Source organism: Nelusetta ayraudi, unplaced genomic scaffold, assembly GCF_046127955.1.
Source record: "Nelusetta ayraudi isolate G7.1 ecotype Tasmania unplaced genomic scaffold, CSIRO-AGI_Nayr_v1 ptg000135l, whole genome shotgun sequence".
Classification (NCBI taxonomy): domain Eukaryota; kingdom Metazoa; phylum Chordata; class Actinopteri; order Tetraodontiformes; family Monacanthidae; genus Nelusetta; species Nelusetta ayraudi.
Window position 1 is genome coordinate 20,802,058 of NW_027466185.1, and position 27,809 is coordinate 20,829,866.

At 44.7% G+C, this 27,809-nt stretch overlaps 2 protein-coding genes across 5 annotated transcripts; one reads left to right on the forward strand and one right to left on the reverse strand.

The window, feature by feature from the left end:
• Positions 1-112: 112 nt before the first annotated feature.
• Positions 113-15,876, forward strand: cpsf1 (cleavage and polyadenylation specific factor 1). Its single transcript, XM_076011848.1, has 38 exons — positions 113-259; positions 837-1,002; positions 1,097-1,124; positions 1,214-1,347; positions 1,435-1,515; positions 1,632-1,783; positions 2,022-2,168; positions 2,276-2,415; positions 2,511-2,621; positions 2,723-2,816; positions 2,891-2,978; positions 3,330-3,470; positions 3,617-3,668; positions 4,481-4,554; positions 4,640-4,714; positions 4,905-4,985; positions 5,269-5,364; positions 5,449-5,622; positions 6,033-6,174; positions 6,281-6,459; positions 6,694-6,830; positions 7,320-7,494; positions 7,580-7,786; positions 8,492-8,581; positions 8,676-8,822; positions 8,966-9,118; positions 10,014-10,130; positions 10,410-10,500; positions 10,978-11,062; positions 12,396-12,537; positions 12,993-13,145; positions 13,738-13,914; positions 14,013-14,079; positions 14,167-14,214; positions 14,334-14,489; positions 15,133-15,262; positions 15,418-15,556; positions 15,678-15,876. The coding sequence occupies exons 2-38, from the start codon at positions 859-861 to the stop codon at positions 15,723-15,725; spliced, it is 4,395 nt and encodes a 1,464-aa protein (XP_075867963.1). The 5' UTR covers positions 113-259; positions 837-858; the 3' UTR covers positions 15,726-15,876.
• A 110-nt stretch (positions 15,877-15,986) lies between these two features.
• On the reverse strand, positions 15,987-26,669 carry adck5 (aarF domain containing kinase 5). Of its 4 annotated transcripts, none has more exons than XM_076011856.1 (15): positions 26,496-26,669; positions 24,278-24,375; positions 23,521-23,667; positions 22,548-22,623; positions 21,395-21,595; positions 21,163-21,303; positions 19,960-20,073; positions 19,165-19,296; positions 18,949-19,032; positions 18,769-18,850; positions 18,189-18,267; positions 18,019-18,110; positions 17,118-17,370; positions 16,898-17,014; positions 15,987-16,826 (listed from the first exon to the last, which is right to left on the reverse strand). In XM_076011856.1, exons 1-15 carry the CDS (start codon positions 26,517-26,519, stop codon positions 16,724-16,726), a joined length of 1,743 nt encoding a protein of 580 aa, XP_075867971.1. In that variant the 5' UTR covers positions 26,520-26,669; the 3' UTR covers positions 15,987-16,723. The 4 variants fall into 4 exon arrangements, with proteins under 4 accessions (XP_075867971.1, XP_075867970.1, XP_075867972.1 ...); XM_076011855.1 differs by having other exon boundaries at positions 23,521-23,670; positions 26,496-26,668; XM_076011857.1 differs by lacking the exons at positions 18,019-18,110; positions 18,189-18,267 and having other exon boundaries at positions 23,521-23,670.
• Between the last annotated feature and the right edge of the window lie 1,140 nt (positions 26,670-27,809).

Here is a 27,809-nt window from a genome sequence, read left to right on the forward strand (position 1 = left end):
TGTGGTTCCCTTATTTAATGTAGGTTTTGTATATTTTATTTTTTATTTGAACTGTGGGGGGCAGCATCACACTCCGGAACAGCAAGCCTGCACAATAAAGACAAGGCGAAGAAGAGAGCTGCGGCGCTACGTCAAAGCTGCTAGCGCAACGGTGTTTTGGATGTGAACATGACCTCATTTACGCGGAAAATATGACATTTCTGTGCACACGGAAGAAACAAAAATAAATCTGCAAATTCTGATAGCGTGTTTGATATAGGTACGTGGACAACTTTTATTCACGGAAGGCAAATAAACTAGACTTGGACCTGTCGTCTTGCCATGCCAGCTTAGCATGTTAGCTACAAACACTATTGCTAACGCCGCTGCTCATGCTCTTGCCATTCATTTGTTTGGAGACGATACATTATTAGGAAGGACACTGGTTATAACCCTAGGACGTAGAAGTTAGGGACACTTTACTTTATAAATGGGAATTGGTCGTGTATTCTAACTCGCCTCGAAACAACATCACGCGTTTTCCGTAAAAGCATCATTTAACCTGGGCTCCCGAGAAACATTTCTATAAACTAACTTAGGGTGTGTATTTGTGAATCCGAATCCAAGGAAGCCATATGGATAGTCATAATTTAGGCACATGCTTGAATGATAGAGTTCACCTAAACCCAACTAAAAAAATAATAACGTATACTTGAGAAATATGATTGAATGACGTTTGGGTTCGTCTGAAAATCGCTTCTCGGTGTATTAGACGTAGAAGTTCACGAATCCTCTTGTTTTAAATCATTTATTCAACCAGAAGCCAAATTAACTGTCATGTTACCTGTCTTTGTCAGAGGCTGAGGTGTCCCCTCCACGATGTACGCGGTGTACAGACAAGCTCACACTCCCACCGCGGTGGAGTTTTCCGTCTACTGCAACTTCATCTCCAGCAAGGAGAAGAACCTGGTGGTGGCCGGGACGTCTCAGCTCTTCGTGTACAGGATCATCCACGATGTCGAGGTAACCTCGCCTGCACTCGGGATCGTTTCATCATCGCCTCTCACTGTTAAAAACTATCTTTTGTGACGAGCCCTATTTTGTGTTTCCCTTTCAGAGTACCACAAAATCCGACAAGCCCACAGGTATGGCTGTGCCTCATACACCTGGTTTACATGCAAACTTACACAATGCACTCATGTCTGTCTAGCTCCTGGTTTTCTTTCTTCTGCAGATTCCAAAGCACGGAAGGAGAAGCTGGAGCAGGTGGCGTCCTTCTCCCTCTTTGGCAATGTCATGTCCATGGCCAGCGTGCAGCTGGTCGGAGCCAATCGAGACGCCCTGCTGCTCAGTTTCAAAGATGCCAAGGTACGATCGATTATCCTGCGGGATTAAAGCCCCAACCACCCAAAATAGTTTTCAACCGAGCTCTGATTGCATTTATCCTCCCACCAGCTTTCTGTCGTGGAGTACGATCCAGGGACGCACGACCTGAAGACGCTGTCTCTTCATTATTTCGAGGAGCCCGAGCTCAGAGTATGCAGTATAAGAAAAATAAATATGTATTTTAACTCCTGTGAATGTGTTTGTGCTTTCTGTCCCTGTCCAAAAGCACAAATGTAACATAATTGTTTCATTCTCTGTTTTTGCAGGACGGTTTCGTGCAGAACGTGCATATCCCCATTGTCCGCGTGGACCCAGAGAATCGCTGTGCCGTGATGCTCGTTTACGGCACCAAGCTCGTGGTGCTGCCGTTCAGGAAGGACACGCTCACTGATGAGCAGGAGGCGGGAGTTGGAGAAGGGTATGCTCACACGTTTTCTCTTTCCTTCACTATGTTCTGTACAGTAAAATATTTTTCTTCCCTTCACTGGTGGAGTGTTTGGGGAGGATGGTACTATTTAATTCTTACCTAAAAGGATTTAGTAGAAAGTTGACAAGTAAAAACAGCGTTACATTTCTGAAGGTTTGCTCAGTACGGCTGCGTTAACACAATCAACATCCACATTTATTTTTTGTTGTTTTTCTTTTGTCTCACGCAGACCAAAGTCCAGCTTCCTACCCAGCTACCTCATCGACGTCCGCGAGCTGGACGAGAAGCTGCTGAACATCATCGACATGAAGTTCCTCCACGGCTACTACGAGCCGACGCTGCTCATCCTGTTTGAGCCCAACCAGACGTGGCCAGGGTCAGTCAACAACCCCTTTTTTGTGAATAAATGCCCCAAGCTTTGCAGCTTCTCCGCTGCGGTGAAGACCACATTTTGATGTGAACGTCTCTTGACTGTGCGGGCAGGCGTGTGGCCGTGCGACAGGACACGTGCAGCATCGTGGCCATCTCCCTCAACATCATGCAGAAGGTTCATCCGGTCATCTGGTCGCTCAGCAACCTGCCCTTTGACTGCACGCAGGTCATGGCCGTCCCCAAGCCCATTGGTGAGTTTGGAGGGTTCTCGCTGCAAAGCTGTGAAACCAAAAAGCCCATGTGAGTCCTTCTCGTGATCCCGGTCTTGCGCATTGATTTCTTTCAGGTGGTGTCGTGGTGTTTGCCGTGAATTCGTTGTTGTATCTAAACCAAAGCGTCCCTCCGTACGGAGTCTCCCTCAATTCCCAGACAAACGGAACCACCGCGTTTCCTCTGCGTAAGCACTCTCACCCACAAACCTTCACCAATATCTGTGAACCTGACGCGCAGTGGAAACGTGACTCTCGTCATCCGTGGATTTGTTCTTTCGTTCCTCAGGGATGCAGGACGAAGTGAGGATCACCCTCGACTGCTCCCAGTCCGACTTCATCGCTTACGACAAAATGGTCATCTCGCTGAAAGGAGGGGAAATGTAAGTCGCTCAGACGATGGTCGTGCGGGTGAGAGTGAACGGTTTGGGACTCACGCTCACTCGCTGTCTTGCAGTTACGTGCTGACCCTCATCACCGACGGCATGAGAAGCGTGCGAGCGTTCCACTTTGACAAAGCCGCCGCCAGCGTCCTCACCACCTGCGTAAGTTCCGCTCGTCGCAAACATCGGGAAGGGAAATGCTTTATTTTGTTGAAAACAGCTATTTTTAGCAAACTTCACAAGTGACAAGTAGTGAAAAGCTTTAGAAAACGGTAAATATGGTTCAAATTCAGAATGTTTTCTTTCACTTTTTGTTTTTGCTGCATTGTGCGTCTGATAATGAATGCAATGCTCTTGCTTTTTTGGGCTCGTATTTTAAAATGGGATGCAATTAAACCATTTTTGTTACACTTTAAACAAAAGCAAATAAGTACAGGGAATCAGACAGGGAATCAGATGCCCTCCTCACCCAATCTGATGCCTCTGGTCTTCACCCCCCCATCCCCCCTCCAGATGGTCACCATGGAGCCAGGCTACGTTTTCCTCGGCTCCCGCCTGGGAAACTCTCTGCTCCTCAAGTACACCGAGAAGGTCCAGGAGGCGCCAGTGGAGGAGGGCCGAGATAAGCATGACAAAGAAAAAGAGGACAGACAAGTATGGCTTTTTCAATTCAGTCTTTTTCATTGTTGAGCAGTGGGAGACACATTTTTGATGACGCTTCTGTAGTCTCTGCAGTAAGTTTAAATTTAGGCAGTTTTTTTTTGCGATACACTCAGTAACTCAGGAATCTTCTTTTCCAGGAGGAGCCACCAAGCAAAAAGAAGCGGGTAGATTCCTCCACTAACTGGACAGGTGCTCTTGGATTTTCTTTTTCTTTGTGGCACAATATGACAAATGACAATGTGATTTAAGTAGGGATAGTAGGAAATCGGGTATCTGTACCATTACTAAGGCTGAGTACTCTACGCATACTCGTAAAATACATGCTAATACTTGTATATGTACACTACCAGTCAAAGTTTGGACGCACCCTAAGAATTGAATGTCTTTTCTTTCATTCGCATGACTATTGACATTACAGTTTCTCACTGAAGGCATCAAAACTACGCATGAACACAAATGGAATTATGTAGGAAACAATAAAAGTGTAAAATAACTCAAAAATGTTTTATATTTTAATTCTGTAAAATAGCCACCTTTCATACAAAGCATAATTAGAGTTCTTTAAGTTGTTTTAACTTGTTTTTCTTTGCTGCATAATTACATATATCTTGCTCATATATTTGATGTCTTCAGTATTTACTGTATCTACAGTGTAGAAAGTTACTAAAGATAAAGAAAAAACATTGCATTAGATAGTGTGTCCAAACTTTTGACTGGTAGTGTATGTGTGTGACAATTTTGTTAAATATGTGTTTGTACTGCAGTGAAACTTGTGACAGTCGCATCATGTTCTCGGAAAACATGCTGAGGAATGTTGTTCAAATAACAGAACATCTATGGGAAAAAAAATCAAAGTAATTATATAATGTGTAATGGCCTTCTTCAGTACTTAGTATCTTTAGTATCGGTGAGTACTGAAATGCAAGTACTTGTACTCGTTTGGGGAAAAAAAAAAAAATGGCATCAGTGCATCCAAACTATGGGTGTCTTTGTCTCGTCAGATGAGGTGGACGAGATCGAAGTGTACGGAAGCGAAGCCCAGTCAGGCACCCTGCTGACCACCTACTCCTTCGAGGTGAAGAAGAACGGTGCACGCCATTGTCTTTGTGTCACATGGTTTTCGCAGAAGGTGACGAGTAAGAAATTCTCTTCTGTCGCAGGTCTGCGACAGCATACTCAACATCGGACCCTGTGCAAACGCCTCAATGGGGGAGCCTGCCTTCTTGTCTGAAGAGGTAAACTGTTTGATTTTTACTCTTTTGACTTTTATACGGTGACCTTGAGTGTTAAGCAGGGCTCCCACCAATAAAATGAATTATTCATTTTAGGGCTGCAACGGATTAGTCGTCGTGATCGATTACGTGTTCAATCGTTTGTTGCAGCCCTAATTCATTTTAACCTTTGCGACCCGCTTCTCGCGCGCAGTTCCAGAACAATCCCGAGCCGGACTTGGAAGTGGTGGTGTGCTCCGGTTACGGCAAGAACGGCGCGCTGTCCGTCCTCCAGGTAAACCCTCCCACCCCGTCAGGGGCGGAGGGATTCCAGTTTTTTTTCTCGTGTGCGACTTAACATTTGAACGCACCATCCATAACACCTGTGGTCGCAAGGGCCGTCTGCCACAGGTTCAGGCTTGGTGCTACAATAAAGATCTGGGTCTACCAGGGCTGCCTCAGAGGTCGACGGAGTGGCCTGTAAACACCCCAGAGACACACTTCATTTTGTTTCCTTGTTGCAAACTTTTCAAAGTTCCTCTGGCTCCGCTTTTGACCCGTGCTGATTCTGTCCTCAGCGAAGCATTCGGCCGCAAGTGGTGACCACGTTTGAGTTGCCTGGCTGCCACGACATGTGGACGGTCATTTCCAGCGAGGTCAAGGAGGAAAAGAAGGTACCGAACTTGCGCTGCATCTCCTCCCCCCTTTTTTTAGCAGCACCTTTTCCAAACCTGAGACGTTGTCGCTTCCATCACCAGGCGGAAAAGAGCAGCGAGTCGGAGGAAGGGGCAGATACGGGCGAGGAAGGAGAGGAGGGAGAGAAGGAGAAGGAGGAGAAGCAAAAAGACGTAGAGGAGAAGGCAGAGTCGTCCCCTGAGGAGGATCCAAAGAGGCACGGCTTCCTCATTCTGAGCCGGGAGGAATCAACCATGGTAAAAAAAAAAAAAATAGACAGACATCCAGTGTTTAATGTTTAGTCTTTTAAAAAGATCGAGAATTTAAAAAATGCACTGATAGCAATACCAGTATCGGTACCGATACCAGAGTTGAGTATTCTACTTACAAGACACTTGCCGATACCACAACACTGATACCAGTTGTGCATGCATGCAGTGAAACTTGTGATAGTCGCCTCATGTTCTAGAAAAACATGCTGAGGAATGTCAAAGTAATCCTATTCTGTGTAATGGCCGGCAGGACTGACCTGTGGTAGTACGAGTACAGTACTCTTACTCGTACAGTACTCGTTCAGTAAAAAATGGTATCGGTGCAGCCCCGGAAAAACGTCCTACTGTTTATGTGTTTGCAATGTGAATAAAAAGAGTGTGTGCTCCGGGTGCAGATTCTTCAGACTGGCCAGGAGATCATGGAGTTGGACACGAGTGGTTTCGCCACGCAGGGACCCACAGTGTTCGCCGGCAACATCGGCGAGAACAAATACATCATCCAGGTCTCCCCCATGGGGATTCGGCTGCTGGAAGGAGGTAGAAGCTGATTAGAAATTATGAACAAAGTAGCTGCTTTCATTCTATGTCACTACACATGATTTATGCTTTGTTGGTCTTTTCTCCAAACAATTTCCTTCCTCAGTCACACAGCTTCACTTCATCCCCGTCGACCTGGGCTCACCCATAGTGCACTGCTCCGTGGCCGACCCCTACGTGGTCATCATGACGGCGGAGGGCGTGGTCACCATGTTTGTGCTGAAAACCGACTCCTACATGGGGAAGACGCACCGGCTGGCCCTGCAGAAACCGACCATCCCCGCTGTGAGTACACTGGTGATCGTTTCGTCTCGTGATCGTTTCTGACATTAGCTGCATTTCCACGACCCCTAGAATTGCACAAAACCTAAATATCGCAATAACAAACTGGTAGTGGAAATACCTAAACTTCGAAAAAACCTCTCAAATATCGCTCAGCAGCGATTGTCTTACGCTAGTGTGCTGCGGCGCAGTGGTTTGAGAAACACTAAGTCGAGTAACTTGTCTCCCATCCGGCAGCAATCGCGCATCATCGCGCTGTGCGCGTACAGGGACATGAGCGGGATGTTCACCATCGAGAACAAAGCGAGCTGCTCGGCCAAGGAGGACGCGATCGTCAGTCACTCCGAGGCCGAGACCATCATCCAGGACCTCAGGTGGGACGTCGAAAAACGGGTTCCCCTCGGATGCCGTGTCTCTTACTATAACTGACCATCTTGCTCTCTTAGTGTGTAAAAACTGCCATTGCACAACTGTATGTCACAGAATGTCATTATGCATAACTTCAGTGTATATTATTTATATACAGATATCTTCAGGAAGCATCAGATTCTATATTTTGTTTTATTTTTATGTTATTTGTATTTTTATTTTTTTTATACCGTACTTTTTTATCTCTTTATACAATAGTTTGGGTCTTTGCATGCCTTTGATTACACTAGTTCCCCTGTCAAGCTACTAGAAATGTGAATTTCAATCTATCTATCTATTTAAGTAATAGAATATTCATTAAAAATGTTTTTTTTCTGTCTTAGTCTACAAATGTTTAATTTTTTTTTATTTCTTTATTTTCTTTTCAGTTAATCATTTCCCCAATGTAGGATTAATAAAGACATTCTTTTCTATCTGCTTATCTATCTATGCAGCAACGTGGTCGACGACGAGGAGGAGATGCTGTACGGGGACTCCAACGCCGGCGCCACGCCCTCCAAGGACGACTTGAGCCGCAGCTTTGGGCACCCGATGTTCAGCGACGGGAGCTCCGGCAAGGCGGAGCCCAGCCACTGGTGCATGATCATCAGGGAAAACGGCGTCATGGAGGTGCGAGACGGGAGAGAACGGCGCCTCAACAATCATCCAGCTGCACCTTCTGGACGTCCTTTTATTTTCCTTCTTTTCTGAGCAGATCTACCAGCTGCCGGAGTGGCGCCTGGTGTTCCTGGTGAAGAACTTCCCGGTCGGGCAGAGAGTGCTGGTCGACAGCTCGTCCGGCCAGTCTGCGACCCAGGGGGACGGGAAGAAGGAGGAGGTGACTCGGCAGGGAGAGATCCCCCTGGTCAAGGAGGTGGCGCTGGTGTCGCTCGGCTACAACCGCAGCAGGCCGTACCTGCTGGTGAGTTCTTCCACTGACACGTTTCCCACATGGATGAGTTGTAAGGACTGAATGCCGGGCTTCCAATATGGTGGCGCTTCCCGTGCTTTTTCTCGATTTAGATTTTCCAGTGGCCACTCGAGGTACTGCAGCCACAAAATCTAATGCTACCAAAATGCATTTTTTTCCTATAAGACCGCAGTACAGAACAGTATCACGTAAAAACGCGAATCTTTTCACGTAAAAATAAAAATAAAATTAAGTAGTTTCACGTTTTAACGTAAAAAGTATCATAAAAAAGCATGAAACTTTGACGAAATAACGTGATAGTTCCTCGTTGTAACATGGAAAATCGTCACGTAAAAACATGAAACTACCACGTTATTTCGTGAAAAGTATCACGTAAAAATATGAAACTTTGACGAAATAACGTGAAAATTGTCATGGATAAACGTCATAGTGTTTTACGTTGTAACGTGATACTGAGCACTGTTTTTTTTTCTAGTGTGGCAGCAATATGCTTCAGTAATGTAGATTTAAATATGCATATGAATAAATAATCAAAATATAGACTTTATCGGCGTGTACGCCAGCGAACAACTCTTATCAAAATGCACGGGCCGCCATGTTGGATCCTGTGGGGGCCTGGTTTCATATTCGTGTTTCACTTCGAGAGAGAGAAGCATGACCTACATTTCTTTTTCCCCCCCATCTTTTCCTCCCCAGGTCCACGTGGAGCAGGAGCTCCTGATCTACGAAGCCTTTCCCTACGATCAGCAGCAGCCTCAGAACAACCTGAAAGTGCGCTTTAAGAAAGTGAGTCTCTCTCTGAAACTGAAAAAAAAATGAAGTCGAGTGCGTTGCGTTCAGGTGAAGCGAATATTAACTCGCTCCGCTCCGTTCCGCCCAGGTACCCCACAACATCAACTTCAGAGAGAAGAAATCAAAGCTTAAAAAGGATAAGAAGGCGGAGAGCGGAGCCTCAGAGGACAGCTCGGGCGCCAAAAGTCGGATCGCCAGATTCAGATACTTTGAGGATATCTCGGGATACTCCGGGGTGAGGAGAGAAGGCATGGCCTTCTGACTCTTTCTTTTATTTATTTTTTTGTGCTTTATTATTACAAGACCAGAATTTTAACTTTTTTCTCACGCTTCATTTGTTTTTTGGTTTTTTTGCGCTCTGGCCTCCCGTCACTGCAGGTGTTCATCTGCGGCCCGTCGCCGCACTGGATGCTGGTCACGTCCAGAGGAGCCATGAGGCTTCACCCCATGAGCATCGACGGCGCCATCGAGTCTTTCTCGCCCTTCCATAACATCAACTGCCCCAAAGGGTTCCTCTACTTCAACAAGCAGGTAACCTAACCGCCTGATACTCGGTCCTTTTTTTATTTGAAAGTTGTAAACTGGGTTTATTATTGCAAAAGATTAAATAAATTGGTAAATAATTAATAAATAAATATAAATTTGGGTGGTGACTTCAGGGAAAAAAGTAGAAAAAAATTCCACTTGATTGAGTTTGAAAATAGTTTTCATTGGGTAGTACTTATCCTACTATGGTGACTCCAAAATTCTTCTTTGCTTTTTTTCGACCAGCCTCCCTCAGTCCCTGATTGACAAACTGCGCACTGCAATAACCTGCACTCTAACTTTAACCCAAACGAGCCAGCGGGAGGCGGAGTGTTTAATCATTCAGGGTCAATGAGTTTTGACATCACAATATTTGTAGTCAGTAGGATTTGTTGTCAAGTTGTGTAATTGGATACAAAGCAAACCTGTGTGTACTGTGTCATGGTGGTCTGTGGCTCAGAAAAAAAAAACTATGTATGTGTGTGTATATATATATATATATATATACATATATATATATATATATATATATATATATATATATATATATACATATATATATATATATATACATGTATACATAATGTGTATTTATATTTATATATTTCACTATCAATCATCATTATGTTGCTTTAACAGAGTTAAGCAACAGGAGGTATTTGGTAAAATTGGATGACTTGCTATTTTGCGTCCCGTTAACTACATTTGGGTACATTGTGTCTCTATTAAATCATTTATCTCAATAGTTGGTGTTGTTACTATGTCAAGTTTGTAAGACGTGCAAAATATGTGCTTAGGTGAATAAAAAAAACAACAACTTCAAATTCTTGCGAAGTTTAGATGAACATGACCCCCATTTGTATTTAGCGGCGTGTAAATATGTTCTGCATGTTCCCACCAGGGGGAGCTGAGGATCAGTGTCCTGCCCACCTACCTCTCCTACGACGCCCCCTGGCCCGTCCGTAAAATCCCCCTCCGATGCACCGTGCACTACGTCTCGTACCACGTGGAATCCAAGGTGAGGCCCCCTCTCAACCTCCTTTCACAGCCGCGGCACATTTCGCAAACCCCCCGAAACGCGTACGGCCTCGCGTAACACCATGCAAAATAGGAGCGTATCGATCGCGGCGCTTTGAAAAAAGTTTTCCGCTGGAAAAAAAAGCCTCCCGGCCTTAAAAGTTTTCTTCCCCGGCTGAAGAAAGAGAGGAAAAAAAAAGTTGACGGAGCGACTTTGAAGCCATTAGCCTTTGATGTGCTCCGTGTGATTGTGGGGTTTTTCGGGGGTTTGGGCTCTTAGGTGTACGCCGTGTGCACTAGCGTGAAGGAGCCCTGCACGCGCATCCCCAGGATGACTGGCGAGGAGAAGGAGTACGAGATCATCGACCGAGGTCAGCCCACCGACGCGCGCTTTATATTCATATGTAATATACACTACCAGTCAAAAGTTTGGACACACTATCTAATGCAATGTTTTTCTTTATCTTTATTAACTTTCTGCATTGCAGATAGACACTGAAGACATCAAATATATGAGCAAGATATGTGTAATTCTGAAGCAAAGAGAAACACCTTAATAAATAACTCTAAATATGCTTTTTATGAAAGGTGGCTATTTTGAAGAATTGAAATATAAAACTTGTTTGAGTTATTTGACGCTTTTAATTGTTTCCTACATAATTCCATGTGTGTTCATATGTAGTTTTGATGCCTTCAGTGAGAAACTTCAATGTCAATAGTCATTAGAATGAAAGAAAATACATTCATTTCATAGGGTGTGTCCAAACTTTTGACTGCTAGTGTATTTACTATATATACCGTGTGGTACTTATTTATAATGTAAAAAAAAAAAAAATGTGCCGCTGCAGACGAGCGTTACATCAATCCCCAACAAGAGAAGTTCTCCATCCAGCTCATCTCCCCGGTCAGCTGGGAGGCCATTCCCAACACACGGTAAGGAGATCCGTTTCCTCAGCGTCAAATTCTTTATTTTGTTTGTTTTTTTGTTTTCTGAAATATGTTGTTCAGGTTGTTGATGTCCTGTCGTGGCTGGATACTGAACTTCAATATTGTTCTCGCACCAAACCCGAAATGCTCCATTCTTTATTCTTTATTCTGTATAGACATCATGTTGCAGCACTAAAAACAAAACAAAACAAAAAGAAAACATCCAGTAATTACAAGAAACGTTCAAGTCAATCCATATAAAACAAACAAACAAGAGCAGATGTGCAAAAGACCGATTAACCCCTTAACTTCCCCAGCTGTGGTCGCTAATCTTCCTAGGGTCCACAGCAAAATAAGAACACAAACGTATAAAATGCATACATAGTAAACGGTACAAAAAGTTCACAGAACCGAGAGTCACCGTATTTACTGCACTACAGTACAAGCATCATTGACCTCACAGCGACGAATAAAAGACCAAGTAAAATGCAGGAGAAAATTTAGTTAAAAACTGACAATATGTAATCCATAATAATTCTACAGTCCTCCAATCCTGTCAAATATTGGAAAAATGAATAATCTTTCAGTGCCAAAATTTCAATATCCAAGAAAGTAAATCGTCCCCGAGCTGGTAATCATTTGGCATGAAGATCTAATCTCGCTGGCGATTGACTTTCACGCCATAAAGGCACCCGAAAACCTTTGATTGCGTTGCAGTGAATTAGCGTCATGCCAAAGAAGTCAAACGTGTGGCTCCTCTTCAGTAAGGGGGATCAACATTGAGCACAATGCAACATTTGTGCCTAATGTGTGCAAAGGACGGGATTACAGCAAACTTGATTTGGAGGAAATCCTGTTCTGAATCAGCAGTGAATGCAAAATAAAGGTTTTGTGCTGTGATTTTTTTGTTTCAATTGGTTTTTAAAACATCTGGCGTATAAAAAAAAAAAAAAAATGTCCTGGAGCCGGTATTGAAATTGACATCATAAAAAAATAACAATACCCAGCCATAGAGTTAAAACTGTCAAGCACTTTGCACCCCTTCTGAAAGGTAGTGAAGCTCTTAAGTTGGTTATCTGAGCAGCTTCGTGCAGAGATCGATGGATTATGACGCATGCATAAATCAAAGGGCCAAATTTTCATAGGGTTGCACAGATTAGATTACTGCGCTGGGAGTAGCAGCTCACACTGAAGTAGCCATTATATTTGGGATGTTTCTGACACTGACAAGCAACTTTTCCACAGTTAATCGTGCATTGTAATTCACATGCATATGAGTTGTAGTTTTTTTTTTTTTAAGTCAGTTTTGATGACTTTCCTGCCCGCTTCCTCGCCGTAGGATCGACCTGGAGGAGTGGGAGCACGTGACCTGCATGAAGACGGTGGCGCTGAGGAGTCAGGAGACTGTCTCGGGCCTGAAGGGTTACATCGCGGCGGGGACGTGCCTGATGCAGGGAGAGGAGGTCACCTGCAGGGGCAGAGTGAGCAGCACTGATTGGAATCTATACGTAATCTACACTACCAGTCAATAGTTTGGACTATGACTTTAATGTCTTTTCTTTCAGTATCGTGACTGTTGACATTGCAGTTTCTCACTGGAGGCACCAAAACTGCGTATGAACACGCATGGAATTATGTAGGAAACAATAAAAGTGTAAAATAACGAACACATTTTATATTTCAATTCTTCAAAAGAGCCACCTTTCATAAAAAACATTATTATATTACTTATTTTCTTGCTGCGTAATTACACATATCTTGCTCATATATTTGATGTCTTCAGTGTCTATCTGCAGTGCAGAAAGTTGTAAAGATAAAAAAAAAAAAAAAAAAAATGCATGAGAAGGTTTGTCCAAACTTTTGACTGGTAGTGTATAAATAAAAAAAATCAAACGACAGCAATGCACGTAAGAGGGTTTCCCTTTCTCTTGGCCAGATCCTGATCCTGGACGTGATCGAGGTGGTGCCCGAGCCGGGCCAGCCGCTCACCAAGAACAAGTTCAAAGTGCTGTACGAGAAGGAGCAGAAGGGGCCGGTGACGGCGCTGTGCCACTGCAACGGGTACCTGGTGTCAGCCATCGGGCAGAAGGTTTGCAACTCTTTCATATCACGGCCGCGCAAACCTTTAAACCTTCGTCTGAAGTGAAAATAGATGGAGTTCCTCCTCTTGTGCAGGGGCTGCCTTTGCCTTTGCCTTAGAGATATGTTTGACCACTAGGGGGAGTATAATCTGTTTTGCGTTGAAATTTCACTAGAGCGGTGTTTCTCTACCGGGGGTCTGAGGGCCCCTAATGGTCAGCTGTAGTAATTGCAAGGGGCCCGTGGAAATAAAATATCTTCAAAAAAAAAGATCCAATGACGTTTATAGAAATAAGATTATTTTATTCAAATGACTGAGATCTTTATCCATCTAAATCACAGAGGGTATGTGACGACTTATCTTTCTCTAATTCCATTTGTTTTACAATGTAATTCATTGTATCTTAAAAAAAGGTTTTACGTTTTTGACCGTGATTTCTCACCGTGGAAGGAAGGCACACACTGAGACATCTCAGTCTTGGAACTATCCAAAACTGCTCTTGTACCAGATTAAAAGTCAGAAATAAAACAGAAATACTGTTTGCCGACAAAATGGAAGTGCGCACAAGTGAAACCTGATGACTCCCATGGCGCTGCCGCAGATTTTCCTCTGGGTGCTGAAGGACAACGACCTGACGGGCATGGCCTTCATCGACACCCAGCTCCACATCCACCAGATGTTCAGCATCAAGAATTTCATCCTGGCCGCCGACCTGATGAAGAGCATCTCGCTGCTCCGCTACCAGGAGTCGAGCAAGACCCTGTCGCTCGTCAGCAGGGTGAGGGAGTCACGACAACCGCCGCAAATGCCCACTTTTTTGGGTTTTTTTTCAGGAGATCTGTCGATAGTCAACTTTTATTTTTGACGTCCCCACAGGATGCAAAGCCCCTGGAGGTCTACAGCATCGAATTCATGGTGGACAACAACCAGCTAGGATTCTTGGGTAAGTTGTGCGGCGTCCTCAGAACCCCCGTTTGGAATCATTTGAAAGAAAACGTTCCTGCCAACCTTCTTTTTCTCTTCCATTCAGTGTCTGATCGAGACAAGAACCTCTACGTTTACATGTATTTGCCCGAAGGTACGTGGACGTCGCTGCAGCAACGACACGACGCGGCACACTTGCTCGACTTGCTCGACTTGCTCAGCGTGTGGTCGCTGGAACCGTTCTAACTTGTATCTTTCTTCTTTTTTTTTTAGCCAAGGAGAGCTTCGGGGGGATGCGGCTGCTGAGGCGGGCGGACTTCAACGCCGGGGCGAACATCAACACCTTCTGGAGGATGCCGTGCAGAGGAGCCCTGGACGGCAGCAGCAAAAAAGCTCTGACGTGGGACAACAAGCACATCACCTGGTTTGGTAAGTCGAGGCTGCAGCGCCTTAACTTAACCGGTCGTGACATTTAGCAACGGACAACTATTGCAATTTAAGAAATATCTATTATTTTGCTAAGGCTTTCTAACTGCTTTTCAACATTTCCTTAACAGAAAATTTAAGGAAGTAAAATTGATACCTTTATTTATATATATATATATATATATATATATATATATATGTATATATTATATGTACATATACATATATTGGATTGCAGTGCTTTTTCGCTGACCTTCCCTCCCCTGATCCTGCCAGTGAAATACAGTCGCCTGCACACACAAAATTACGAAACGCACTGTCAGGCGAGCTGGATTCTCCACACCAGAAAGAACCTCAGAAATATGGTGGTGCAAGATGGCAGCTAACTGGGAGCCAGGCCCTTGCTTTATGTTTATTCTTACATATAAATAAAAAACATTCTGTGGGTAGGAAAACTATTGTACTGCAAGTGTACATTTTAATTAAAGTGTTTATGGGCAGTGTATCATAAATCGAGCCAAATTTCACGCACTTGACCTTTATGGCGAATCAAAATAAAGCGAAAATGCAACATTCGTGCCGAGGATGCGGCGGCGTTAAGGACGGTTCAGGTTCCCGTTTAATCTCGACGGCTTGGTTTCCGCAGCGACCCTTGACGGAGGGATCGGCCTGCTGCTCCCCATGCAGGAGAAGACCTACCGTCGTCTGCTCATGTTGCAAAACGCCCTGAACACCATGCTGCCTCACCACGCTGGCCTCAACCCCAAGGCCTTCAGGTTTGTGCGGAGGATAGCCTCTTTTTTTTTTTTCTACGCATGTGAAGACAGAAAACTTCATTTCCTTTGCGTTTCTCGTCTTTGTCAAGTTGGTCCGAGTCTTTTTCCAATTAGAACTTGTGTGCAAAACTCAAGTTCTGCTTGACGCTTTCCAGGATGATGCACGCCGACAGGCGGAGTTTGCAGAACGTCGTGAGGAACATCCTGGATGGGGAGCTGCTCAGCAAGTACCTGCACCTCAGCACCATGGAGCGCAGCGACCTGGCCAAGAAGATCGGCACCACTCAGGACATAGTAAGCGCGCCACCCACAGATGTGTTTTTAGAGCCGTCAGCATTCTATTATTTAAACATATCATAGGGACTTTATTAGATCTCCTGCAAAAATCGTTTCTTTTCCTTGCTCCCGTCACCAGATCCTGGAAGATCTTCTCGAGATCGACAGAGTCACAGCTCATTTCTGAGAGCCACATTCCCGCAAAACCCCGGCACTGAATGCTGTTTTTACGTTGAGCCCAGAAAGTGTTTTGATTTGTGCAAACCTCATTTTGTTCATTTGGCAGACATGAACGACTGCAATCATGTTTTCTAGGAATATTTTGTACAAAAAAAAGAAATCAGTAAAAAATAATTTACACCAGATTTGTGTGCAGCTGCTTGTTTTGATGGTTTTTTTTAGATACAAAAAATAAAAACATGCAACAATTTGAGGTTTAAACAAAAAGCAATTTATACATAGTTTATTTTATTAGTAAAAAATACACAATATCCTTATTTTGATTTTAAAAAGAAAGCTTGTATATGAACTTAACCGAAGAAAACGGTTTCCTTTAAAAAACAAAACAAAAAAAACAAAACAAGAGGTAGAGCCTTTCATTAATGATAAATATTATTTTTAAAAACACATTTGTTGAAATGGAGGACTGACTTTTTATGTTTCTCACAAGTATAATCATCACAGTAATTGCTGAAATAAAAAGGATGACCCCCCCCTCCCCTCCCTCCCCCAACACAGTACACCAAACCAAGAATACTGAACAATTTTAGGCTACTTAGCGGACGAGTCAAGACCAACATCAAAAACTTCCTTGGCAATAAAAATCAAGATTGAATTCTAAAACATTCTGTCATCGCGTGGATTAAAAAGAATAAAAGGCAGGAAGACGTGGGTGAAATGTTTTGCAGTGGAATCCTTTGATAGGTCCTCTAGAGTCCTTCGAGGACCTGCTGTGAACTCCGCTGCCCTATGTGTGCTACCCGTCTTCTAAACAAACTGCAGTTTAAATCACTTTTGAACGTCAAATCAATCCGATATGAGGATTTCAGTTAAATAGTCATTATTTTAAGTTTAAAACCGCTTGATTTCCATGCGGTTGAGATCGTTCTTCCTGCTGGGGAAAGAAACTATCACCACCCCCTCCTGGTGTCCAGCGGAACTGAGCGTCTTCGTAGAAACAGTCCGCTATCTGAGGTACTCGTACACCTCGGCGTCCAGGGCGACGAGCCCCAGGTAGGACAGCAGCCTCAGGACAGAGCGCGTCAGGCTCATCGTGGTCATCTCCCACCTGCCGAAGAGGCGTCGTTAAAACCCCGCTTCCGTATTTTGTTTTGCCACCGAGCGGTTAACGGTCGTTACCTCAGGGCCACCTCGAACTTGACGCCCTCCCACGTGCTCCTCGCCCAGCGGAAGAGCCAGAGCCGCGGCAGCATCCCCGTCCTCTCGGCCTGGATCTTGCCCCATCCTCGCACCGCGCTACACGAAAAAGTGAGATAGAAGTTTTTGGAAAACCTTCAACCCTGCCAAGAAGATCAAGAAAGAAGTTCACCTTCCAATTGTAGTACTCGCGCTCACTCACCTCTTGGCCATGACAAAGTAGCGGTCAACCGGCGCCCCCAGCGTGATGTTGATGCTGCGCACCGTGTTGATGTTGCGGAAGACGAGCAGCATGGGCCGCGGCATGGACTTGAGCACCTGCATGATGCTGGCGAAGCGCTCGGTGGCCATCTCGCGCATGTAGGCCGTCTCCTCGCCGCTCAGGACGTTGGACAGGCCCAGCTGGCCCATGTTGATGGGCCGCTGCAGCAGCATCTCGCAGAACAGGAAGTACTCTGCCGATGTGGAGAGCACGGGTAGGTGGATTTCTATTGTATTATTTTTTTCTGTTTTATATTCTACATGTACAGTATGTACGTAGGGGTGGGGATCGCAAGGTACCCGACGATTCAATTCGATTCTGAGTCAGAGGGCTACGATTCAATTCATCGCGATTATCACAATATTTAGATTTAAATTTTTCCCCCCCTTACTGTGTGATTAATAAACCAAGTGCTTTCTAATGATCCATATTGAATAGACCAATTTACTTTCTATTATCTTTTATTGATTCAGCTCACACTCATTGTTGATGAAGCGAGCAGTTAGGGTGACATAGGAATCTGTGGAAATCGATGTCCACGGTAGAGCCGCCCTACCTGCCTTTTTCAGTGACTCAACAACTTCCGTTTTGGCCTCGTTGTAAAGTGCAGGAATGACTTTATCTCTAAAAGTACCTTGAGTTGGGACGACGTATCGTGGCTCCAAAGCATGCAACATACCGCGGATGAGTTCTGGCCTTATTGAAAAAAACATTTTTTTTTAAATTTGTAAATCATTTCATAACTGGCAATGTCATAATCGCGATTAATCTAAGAAATTATTTTTTTCCCCTCCCCTATATGTGTTTTGTGTAACAAGTTGCGCTGAAATTGTAGAGTCACCTTTGACCCCGAGCGTGTTGGAATACTTTTCCATGGCCGCCTCGTCCCTCAGAACGATGGACCTCCACAGCTTGCAAAGGGCCGCTCGATCGCTACGGTGAAAGAGTTGGCAGTCAGAGAAGCTAGCTTAGCATTCCCACAAGGTCATATTTCCCTATTAATAATCTTACCGCTGACTGAGGTATTCATACAGGCCGTGATCTAGGAGCACCAACTCGGCCTTGTTGTCGCGACCCCGTCTCACCAACACTGCAAAAAAAAAAAAAAAAACATCCATAATAGTCTGATCTGCTTTAAAGACTGGACCGTTAATTCATGGTTGGCTAAGCACACCAAAGCACACTATTGAATGGTGCACTTCACACCATTGTTTGCTGTCAAGAATGCAGGTTCTATTTTTCTCTTTGATTACTTGTTTAAAAAAAAAAAATCTGTTTCCTCCTCCGTCCAAACACAACGCGCCATTTTCACTTGAAGTGAACTGGTCATGTGACGTGTAAATGCGGAAAAAAAAAAGTGTTTCACTGACACTTCACCTCATGAGAGCGTGAAAACCTTTCAGTGACATTTGAGATGTTTTTCGTTTCAGTGTTTCGATGACCAGTTTTTTTTTTATTGCGATATTTAGGTCTTTGCGCAACTGTAGGGGCAATGGAAACGCAGCTAGTGTTGTCCGATACACTGGCGTACCGTGAGCTAAAGCCAGGCGTGCCATGAAAAATTCTCCGATTTCACTCAATTGAAACCCACCGTTTCCAGGATGAGGGTCGGCGTGGATGAAGCCGGTGTAGAATATCTGCTCAGCAAACGTCCGGATTAGCTTGTCTGCAGTCTGGAAGACGGTGGAGGAGGCGGTGAGCAACATATCGAACAGTGAGCGACTCCGTTGCCGTATTGCCGTTTTGTCGTTGTTGTTGTTTTTCGACTCACGTCTTTCAAGCTCAGCCCCTGCCTCTTGATTTCCTCCACGTTGTTGATTTTGCAGCCGTCGCAGAACTCGGCGGTCAAAACCCTCTGCGTTTTTCCGAGAGGGAGGCAGACAGAACAGGGGCTTCAGCGCCGCTGAAACAGCTGCGTGCTCGGGATTTTTTTATTTATTTATTTATTTATTTATTTATTTTGTTTTATTATTTTTCGGAGGCTCACCTTGCTCGTGTGCTCCCAGAAGACTTTGGGGACGGAGACGAAGGCAAAGTGCTTCAGCTCCTCGGCGCAGCGCTCGGAATTCCTGCCCTCGTTCTCGAAGTCCAGCTCTTGCGCCAACGTTTCCTTCAGGTCCTGACGGGGGCGGGGCACTTTATTACGATTACGATACCGCAACTGCTCGCTGTCTTTGCCGAAGTTCAAATCGAGCATCGGAATGAGGATTAAAAACGGGAATTCGAAGTTCTGGTGTGTGAAATCTTTCAGCAGAACCCGTTATTGAAGGAAGCCAATCTGACAGCGCGTTTCGTGTTTTGGGCTTTCTTGAAATTATAGTGGCACAAGATGGCAGCTAACTAGGAGCAAGAGCCTTATTGCTCTATGTGTATCGTTAAATATACGAGAAGCGTTCTAAGGGTAGGACAACTAAATGACGTTTATTGTACTGTGAGTATATACTTTCATTAATGTATTTATGGAGATTTTACCAATGTAAAAATCTTAAATCAGGCCAAATATTACACTGGACCTTTAAACGAGACGTCCCGATCTGAGTCTTTCTCAGACTGGACTTCTGCTGATCGACTGGGATTTTCACCACATCAAAACCATCGCTAGGCTTTACAGAGAAGGGTCCCAACAAAAAGAGAAATCATTGAGTCAGGAAGCACAACCCTTGTATGTAAAACAATACACCGACCACTTTGGGAAGCCTAACAAAGTGGCCGCCAGCGGTCCGCATTCGGCCGCGTGCAGCCGGCAGGGAAAGGAAGAAGTGAAATAAGAACGTCTCGGCACCTTGAGCACCCATCGGAACCCGAAGCTGGGGTGCATGAACTTAACGATGTCCAGCAGGATCTCGATGGTTCGGATGTCTCCGTCGAAGCGGTCCCTGAGATCAATGTACTGCACCTGTGGGATCAGAATCACAGACAATAACGAGTCTGAACCTAATCCGGCGAAAAAGAGATTACCACACCACGGCGGTGGTGGCCTGTTTGTTTGTTTGTTTGTTTGTTTGTTTGTTTGTTTGTTCGGATCAATGAACCCAAGAGGGAATTGAAGTCGGAGCCCTTGATTGCGTTAGCCGTCAGCGGCGCTGTGCTATTTACTTAACGTGGCCTTTTATCCCCTTTGGAGTTTGGGACTGATCAACGGTTACCACCAACCTGAAGAATTCTCACCCCTGGATTTTCTAGTGCAGGGCTGCTTATGACTTCTACTTGAAGAAATGACTCGAATAGTGAGTAAGCCATAAAATAGCTGTATTTCATCCATTCTTTCAGTGATTTAAGAGTCGTTTCAATAAAGAGCAAAATACCATGGGGCATCCAAGACACTGATTTGGTTCATTTTCTGTTGAAAATGAACAAAATCAGTGGGTCGGGACGACTGCGGCTCAGGAGGTAGAGCGGGTTGTCCAATGACCGAAAGGTTGGCGGTTGAAATCCTGTCGTTGTGTCTTTGGGCAAGACACTTCACCCTAAATTGCTCCCAATGGGGTTTGGCAGCGCATTGCATGGCTGCAGCCACCCATTGGAGTGTGAATGGGTGAATGAGAGGCCATTGTAAGTGCAGTCTATTTTACCATTAAAAAAAGCACACGGTTTCTACACATCCCATGACATATTTTTCCATCCTATGAGGTGGGTGACTGAATCCCTCCATCCATCTGCTGCTGCTCCGGCCCCCTCTGTCAAATCTTAAGAGCCCATTTTGGCCCCACCAGTCAAAAGGTTTCCCCACCCCTGATCTACACCAACCCAAATCCATCACTTATAAGATAGGAATGCAAAATAAAGGCAGTAGCTACTTCACTTGCTTGTGTGTATTAATGCAGAAAACTGCTTTATAATTCGGTAAGATAATAAAACAGTCACACTTTGCCGACTACTACAAGTGTCTAGTTTCACCCCGTCTCCTGAAACTGACCTGACTTTGCTCATCTCAGTCTTCTCTAACCATAAACTAACAGGCGGTCTCGGGGTCTCGGCGGCCCACCTTCACCGCCACGGGGGTCCCGTCGTGCAGCTCCGCCCTGTGGACCTGCGCCAGGCTGGCGGCGGCGATGGGCTCGTAGTCGAACGTTTTGAAGAGCTCCGGCGGGCTCTTGTCGAAGTCTTCCTGGAAGAGCGCGTCCACCTGGCGGGAGAGATCCCAGAATAAGCCGTGAGAAAGTTTCACGCCGTGCTGAGAGTCCGACCGTCCGTCCCCCGGCTCTGCGTGGTCTCACCTCCCTGTACCTCCTGTTCAAGGCCTTGTCCTCCAGGATCTGCAGGGTGCGGATGTACTCCAGGGGCAGCAGGTGGTTGAAGGAGCACAGGCCCTGGCCCAGCTTAATGTATATGCCGCCGTTCCGCAGCGCGCCCTCCACAATGTGGTCCGCCGCCCTCTGGTGGCAGGCCGACATCTTGCTGGCGTAGGATGGGCTGCTCTGGCACCGGGGAGGGCAGCAGTGAGCGCAGGGGTCAAAAGTATTCACATTCTGGACTTAAGTAACTATGTAACGAAGGATACTTGCGTGAAAAAGTGTTAAAAGTGCAGATTCAACTCCTTGACTTAAGTAAAAGTAAGAAAGTACAGTTTCTGAAATGTACTTCAGTAAAAAGTAAAAATTACTTCTTTTTTTTTTTACATTAATGAAACAATACATTTGTAGATAATTTCCCAAAAATTAAAAACGTTGTGAGAAAATAATAAGGCCTTGGTGAGCATCTGGATTTTTTTTTTTTTATTGAACAGCTTTGCTACTCAATACTACAGTTTCTCTTCATTTTCCAACTGCAGCACAAAAAAATTTGTAATCAGCAGTAGTAATGACCAGTGAGTTATTATTGGATGTTTATACTTTTAATGACAATAACCAGTGTTGTTGCTAGGCAATGACCCGTGAGACGTGACTGTCGTCAGTATGGTACAAATAAAACAACAAAAAAAACTTGTGTGGTGCCAACTGAGTGACGCGATGCTCATTTTATCCCACAATTTTAAAGCTTTCTGTTTCGAACCTGTGTAAAAATTTCAGAATTGAAATCCCAGTGATGCGGCTCGTTTTCAGGGTTTTCGGGTTATCAGCGGTGTTCCCTGATAACGAAAGGACGTCCTTTCAAATGGTACTTAACCGTCAAGGTCAAACACCAACACACATGGTAATCATTAAAGGTCCATCTTATCTAATGCCAATTCATCACTTCTGTCGCCCTGAGCTTTATTTTTATTTTATTTTATTTTTATAGAAATGCTGGATGACAAAAGGAGGTCTGGAGTTCCAGCTTCCTGGCCTCCTCTCGTCTCTCTTTGCAGGACGAGCTTTCTTTAAAAAAAAAAAAAAAGCCCAAAACTTGCCATCGGCCCTGAAAGTCTGTGGAGCAGTGGTTCAGCCTTACCTCATGGAGTCCACGCACAGCCACATTGGTGGTCCACCAGTAATCCACAGAGATGAAGATGCCCACAGAAAGCGACCTGGGGAGAAGAGGAAATCACGTTTTTGTAATTTATTGTTTATTTGGAGAAGCAAGTGTACAGACATTTTCTCTTGAGTACAATACAAAGTCCACAGCAAGTGAGGATATGAAAATATAATTGCTAATCCAAGTTTTTTCATGACAACAATCACAATAACAGAACAAATGTAACAAGTGGGCGAGTGAGATCCATACATTTTTTTAAATAATTTAGACAATCAGGCAGAAGACAAAGAGAACCCGAGGCGCGGCTTGAAATGTGAGTTCCAGTGTTGCAACGTGATGGACAGTCAACAGTGTGTGGGTTACAGAGTAGCTCCAAAGACAAAAATTCAATTGCCTGCCTGTTGAGCCACTTCAATCATCATCTTCAGTGGGCGGGGCATGTGGAGGTCTACTGGATCTGCTGAATTGAAACTGACTTGGCAAAATACAAATATGTGTCTTTAATTACACAAATTCACTAGGAAAAAAAAAAACCCCAACATTTTTGGTAATCCAAATTAAACACAGAGAGGCTCCACCAGCAAGGAGGAGGCCAGATGGCACCACCACCACCAGTGGTTCTCAACTGGTGGAGTCTCAGGACCCACATTTACCCACCACAACTTAACTAACTAGTCAACTACCGGTATTCAGTTATTGAACAATCGAACGTGTTGGCGCCACGTTCTTTACGTTATATATTGCAGATGACAACAACAAACCAATGAAGTCATAATAATATCTTGTTAGTGCTACATGTGCTGTATAATAGCAACAGGCCAGCCCTAGCAGTGATTCTGTATCGCTCGGCTCTGCCAAAATTTGGTCCATCGTGTGATTATATTTGGCCCCGCGGGCCAGAGATTGACGCCTAAGGGCTAAATGAATCAATCCGGACGTCCGAACCAACCTGAACAAGCGGCCGAAGCCTTCCACCACGATCCTCATCTTCCTCCTCTCCCTCGGCGGAGACACGGCGTACTTCACCCCCACCGCCACTGGGACGGCGACACAGATGCCGGCGAGAGCTTTCCGCAGCAGCCCTCTGCGCTGCCCCCTACTGGAGGCACAAGCGGGGGGAGTCCATTCAGGAAGGGATGGGAGAATTGATTTGAAAGTTGCAAATGGGTACAATAAGAGCGGTTTTATTTAGTGTTGGCATGTTCTTGTTTTTCATTGTTTAGACTTTGCGTTGATTATGATTTTTGACACAAGGTGGCAGCAGTTGATAAAAGCACATATACCGGGGGCAGAGGTGAGAGGAAGAGGAGGAGCACATGAAGTGGGAGAGCACAAAGTTTTCCACCAGACATGAGATGGCAGACGCAGAATTTTTGGACAGAGTTGGCTTTATTTTGAAAAAGAAAGACAAGCAAATGTCCAGAATGGACCGGACCTTCCGTCTCTGGCTGCAAACAGAAAACTTGGATCGGTTCAAGCTGCAATCGTTGAGGTAATATAGACAATTGCCATGACATTTGAGTGAAACACTTTGTGCTCTCCCACGTCCCCTCCTCTTCCTCGTACCTACAGTGGACCCCAATAAATGTGCTTTTACCAACTGCTGCCACCTTGTGTCAAAGATATTCATCAACGATAAACCAAAACAAAACAAACCAATAGCATGCCAATGCTAAAAAGAAGGTTCTCTCTCGCTGTAAGCATACCTGGACGAGCTGAAGGACCTGGTCGTCTGCAGCGAGGAGAAGGGGTGAGAGTGGTTCCTCCTCTGGAGCAGCCAGGTGTGGTGCAAACACAGCCGCAGCTGGAGAGGCAGAAACGGGTGAGATCTGTCAGTCCGCCAGCGTTTCCCTGGAAGTCAACCGGGTTCGGGCCGTTCCCATTTTTTTTTATAAAGTAGACGAAGCTGAAACCGGCTTTTCTTATCCATCGGCTCACCGTCGCTACTCACTGATACCGGTACCAAGTACTCACTGAGGCCATTACACATTATAGCATTACTTTTATTTCTATTGAGTTTTCCCAAAGAGGTTCTGTTCCTCGAACATTATTCCTCAGCATGTTTTTCTAGAACAGGGTTGGGCAAACTTTTTGACTCGTAGGCCACAGTGGGTTCTAAAATTTGACAGAGGCGCCGGAGCAGCAAGCAGATGGATGGAGTGTTTTGGTGGCCCAACTCAAAGGAGGCCGGGAGGAGGCCTCGGGGAAGACCCAGGACACGCTGGAGGGACTATGTCTCCCGGCTGGCCTGGGAACGCCTTGGGGTCCCACCGGATGAGCTGGAGGAGGTGACTGGGGCCACGGAGGCCTGGGCATCTCTGCTGAGGCTGCTGCCCCCGCGACCCGACCCCGGATAATGCGGCAGAAGAAGTAAAAGTAATATGCCATGGGAAATGTAGAAAACGTGCTTCAATGTCTACTGAAAATGAACAAAAGCTTTACAACAAAATGTGTGTCTTTGAAGCCCCACAGTGTTGAGCTCTTTATTGAAATGACTCTTAAAACACTGAACAAAAATGGATGAAATGCAGCTATTTTATGACTTACTATCAATGTAACTTCTTCAAGTTTGGCGGGCCGGCTTGAAAAGCTTAACAGGCCACATATGGGCCCCGGGCCGTAGTTTGCCCATGCCTGTTCTAGAACACGGGGTGACTTTCACAAGTTTCACTGTAGCACAAACACACAAATTTAACAAAAATTGTCACATGTGTACACGTACAACTGGTATCGGTGTCATGGTATCGGCATGTACTTTACAAGCACAAGTGGAGTACTCATCCCCGGTATCGGCACCAATATCCGATATCGGTGCATAGAGATGACTATAACTGTCAGTTGTGGGCTTTTCTGACAGACAAGATAACGCACTTTGGGGTTGGTTGTCACATTTGAATGTGTCGCAATATACCAGTTTGATGTATTATAGCATTGCTGATCTGAGGAAAGTTGCTGTTCAAAACCGGCAGATACGACCAGGCCACACCCTTTGAGCTTAATCAATTTAATGACAGGTTGCAGTGCGATAGAATGTCTGAGATGTTTTTGTTTAAACCACGAAGACGACTACGACGACGACAACAACTGACTGATTCACTCCCTTCCTGTCTGGTTAAAAAAAACAACACAACTCTAAGTTACTTTTAAACAGCAGTAACTGTTAGTACTCGAAAAAAAAAAAAAAAGAAGAAGGTGTTTTTCATTTCTTTCATTTTCAGTGTATCAAGAGTCACTTCAACAAAGAGGACGTCAGACATATTTGGTTGTGACACTTTTCTTCGTTTTCAACTGACGTTAAAAGAACATGTTTATCCCATCCCATCATCTCTGGTGCGTGCGTGTGTGCGTGCGTGTGTGTGTGTGTGTGTGTGTGTGTGTGTGTGTGTGTGTGTGTGTGTGCGCGCCCCCCCGCGCGCGCACCAAGGCCAGCAGCGGTGCACTCACGGCACACTCGTGTTTTTGTTGGCCGTCTGCATGTGAGGGACACAGCGTCTCCCATGTTGACACAGGACCTGAGCACCGAGGTGTCAAAACAAAACTGTGTGTCACAAACTAAAATTAGCCCGAAACGTGTTTCCCGTCACCGCCACCGAGAGATTCAGTTGAGCATCTAACCGCCGCAGTGCTTTAACACTCGCACACGTTACACGGAGCAAGTAGTAAATTCGGGTCGTTTGTGCTTGAGGCGCACTCCCGGCTGTCAACAACTGCAGCCGATTTGTATGCGCGTACGGCAAATATCTCCGTGATGAACCGCATACGACAGTTACATTTGATGACATGTTTTTTAAAAAAAATGCAGTTTTATTATCAGCGCATCGCATTGTCAGTTGACCTTTTCTGCTGCTAATTTGTCCAGCTAACCAATGACCAGCAAGCTAACGCTAAGGCATTTACTAAGGATAGAGGTCGGTTTTTATTTACCACTCTGCTCGTCTCCCCCGTCATGATTTTTTTGTTTGTTTGTTTGTTTCGTTTTCTCCTGGACGATAAAATGATAACTCCACACAAGGGTGACAAGAACGATCCAAAGTGTCCTGTTGAGGTGTTGCCGAACAGCCCCTGGTCTGGAGCCTCCGCAGCCTCACCACACGGCGTACTCACTCACTCACTTTGCTCCCGGCTCACCAAAGAGTACCAGAAGCAAGAACAGGGAACGCTGACTGACACTTACTTCCGCTTTCGCTTAATCTACTTCCGCTTTTGTTTCTGCTAAAGCTAGCGTTAACAGATTTAAATCGAAAATAGTATTTAACGACGTTTGTTATTCATAAAACTTTATACATTTATGTTTTTTTAATGACATTGTTTTAGTTGCTGAATAGTTTTCTTCAAAGCCTTTCAATTAAACAAAACTAAAAGCCCAACATATATTAATGTAAAATATACACTATATTGTGGTTTCATGAAAGGGCAACACACATTAAATGAAAAACAGCTGCACCATGTTTTTGATCCAGCCACACACACACACACACACACACACACACACACACACACACACACACACACACTTCTTCTGGATGATAGTGTGTGTGTGTGTGTGTGTGTGTGTGTGTGTGTGTGTGTGTGTGTGTGTGTTATCAATATGGTATTGATAATAACCACATTATCAAATGGTTATAAAATATTCAATTTCTGACAAGTTGGTATTTACTAGAAACATTTCAATTCTATTCTCATTGTAAATCTTTTTTCTTTGTCCCATGTTCCACTTTATTCTTGACATTTGGACTTTTGTCTTTTGGGCGCAAGATGATGTTCTTTATTTAATTGTATTTCCATCTATGGTGTTCATCCTACTTTGAAGTTTTTACTGGCATTGAGAGAAGAGAAGCTTTCAGGGGACAAATAGTGGGTAGGCTACATACTGCAGTTTCTTGAGCGGTTAGACTACTTTATGAGGGTTGCTATGAGGGTTGACTAAAATAAATCAGCAGAGCAACAATCATTTGTGATTAAACAACATAATAATCCTTATAAATGAAAATGAAAACATAAAGTGAATATCCTTACAATAACACCGTTTAAGGACAATGTGCACTTCTGATATTAGATTGATTTTAGATTCCAGTAACGACATAGGCAATTGAAACATATTGTTTCATAATTGGGAAAATATACATCACAAGACCCAGAATTTGCTAGTAACTATGCAATCTCGAAATGTGACGCCAAATGAGAGTATCTAGAGGGCAAATGCTCCGCCCCCCGAGGTACAGCAGGTTAGGGACAGAC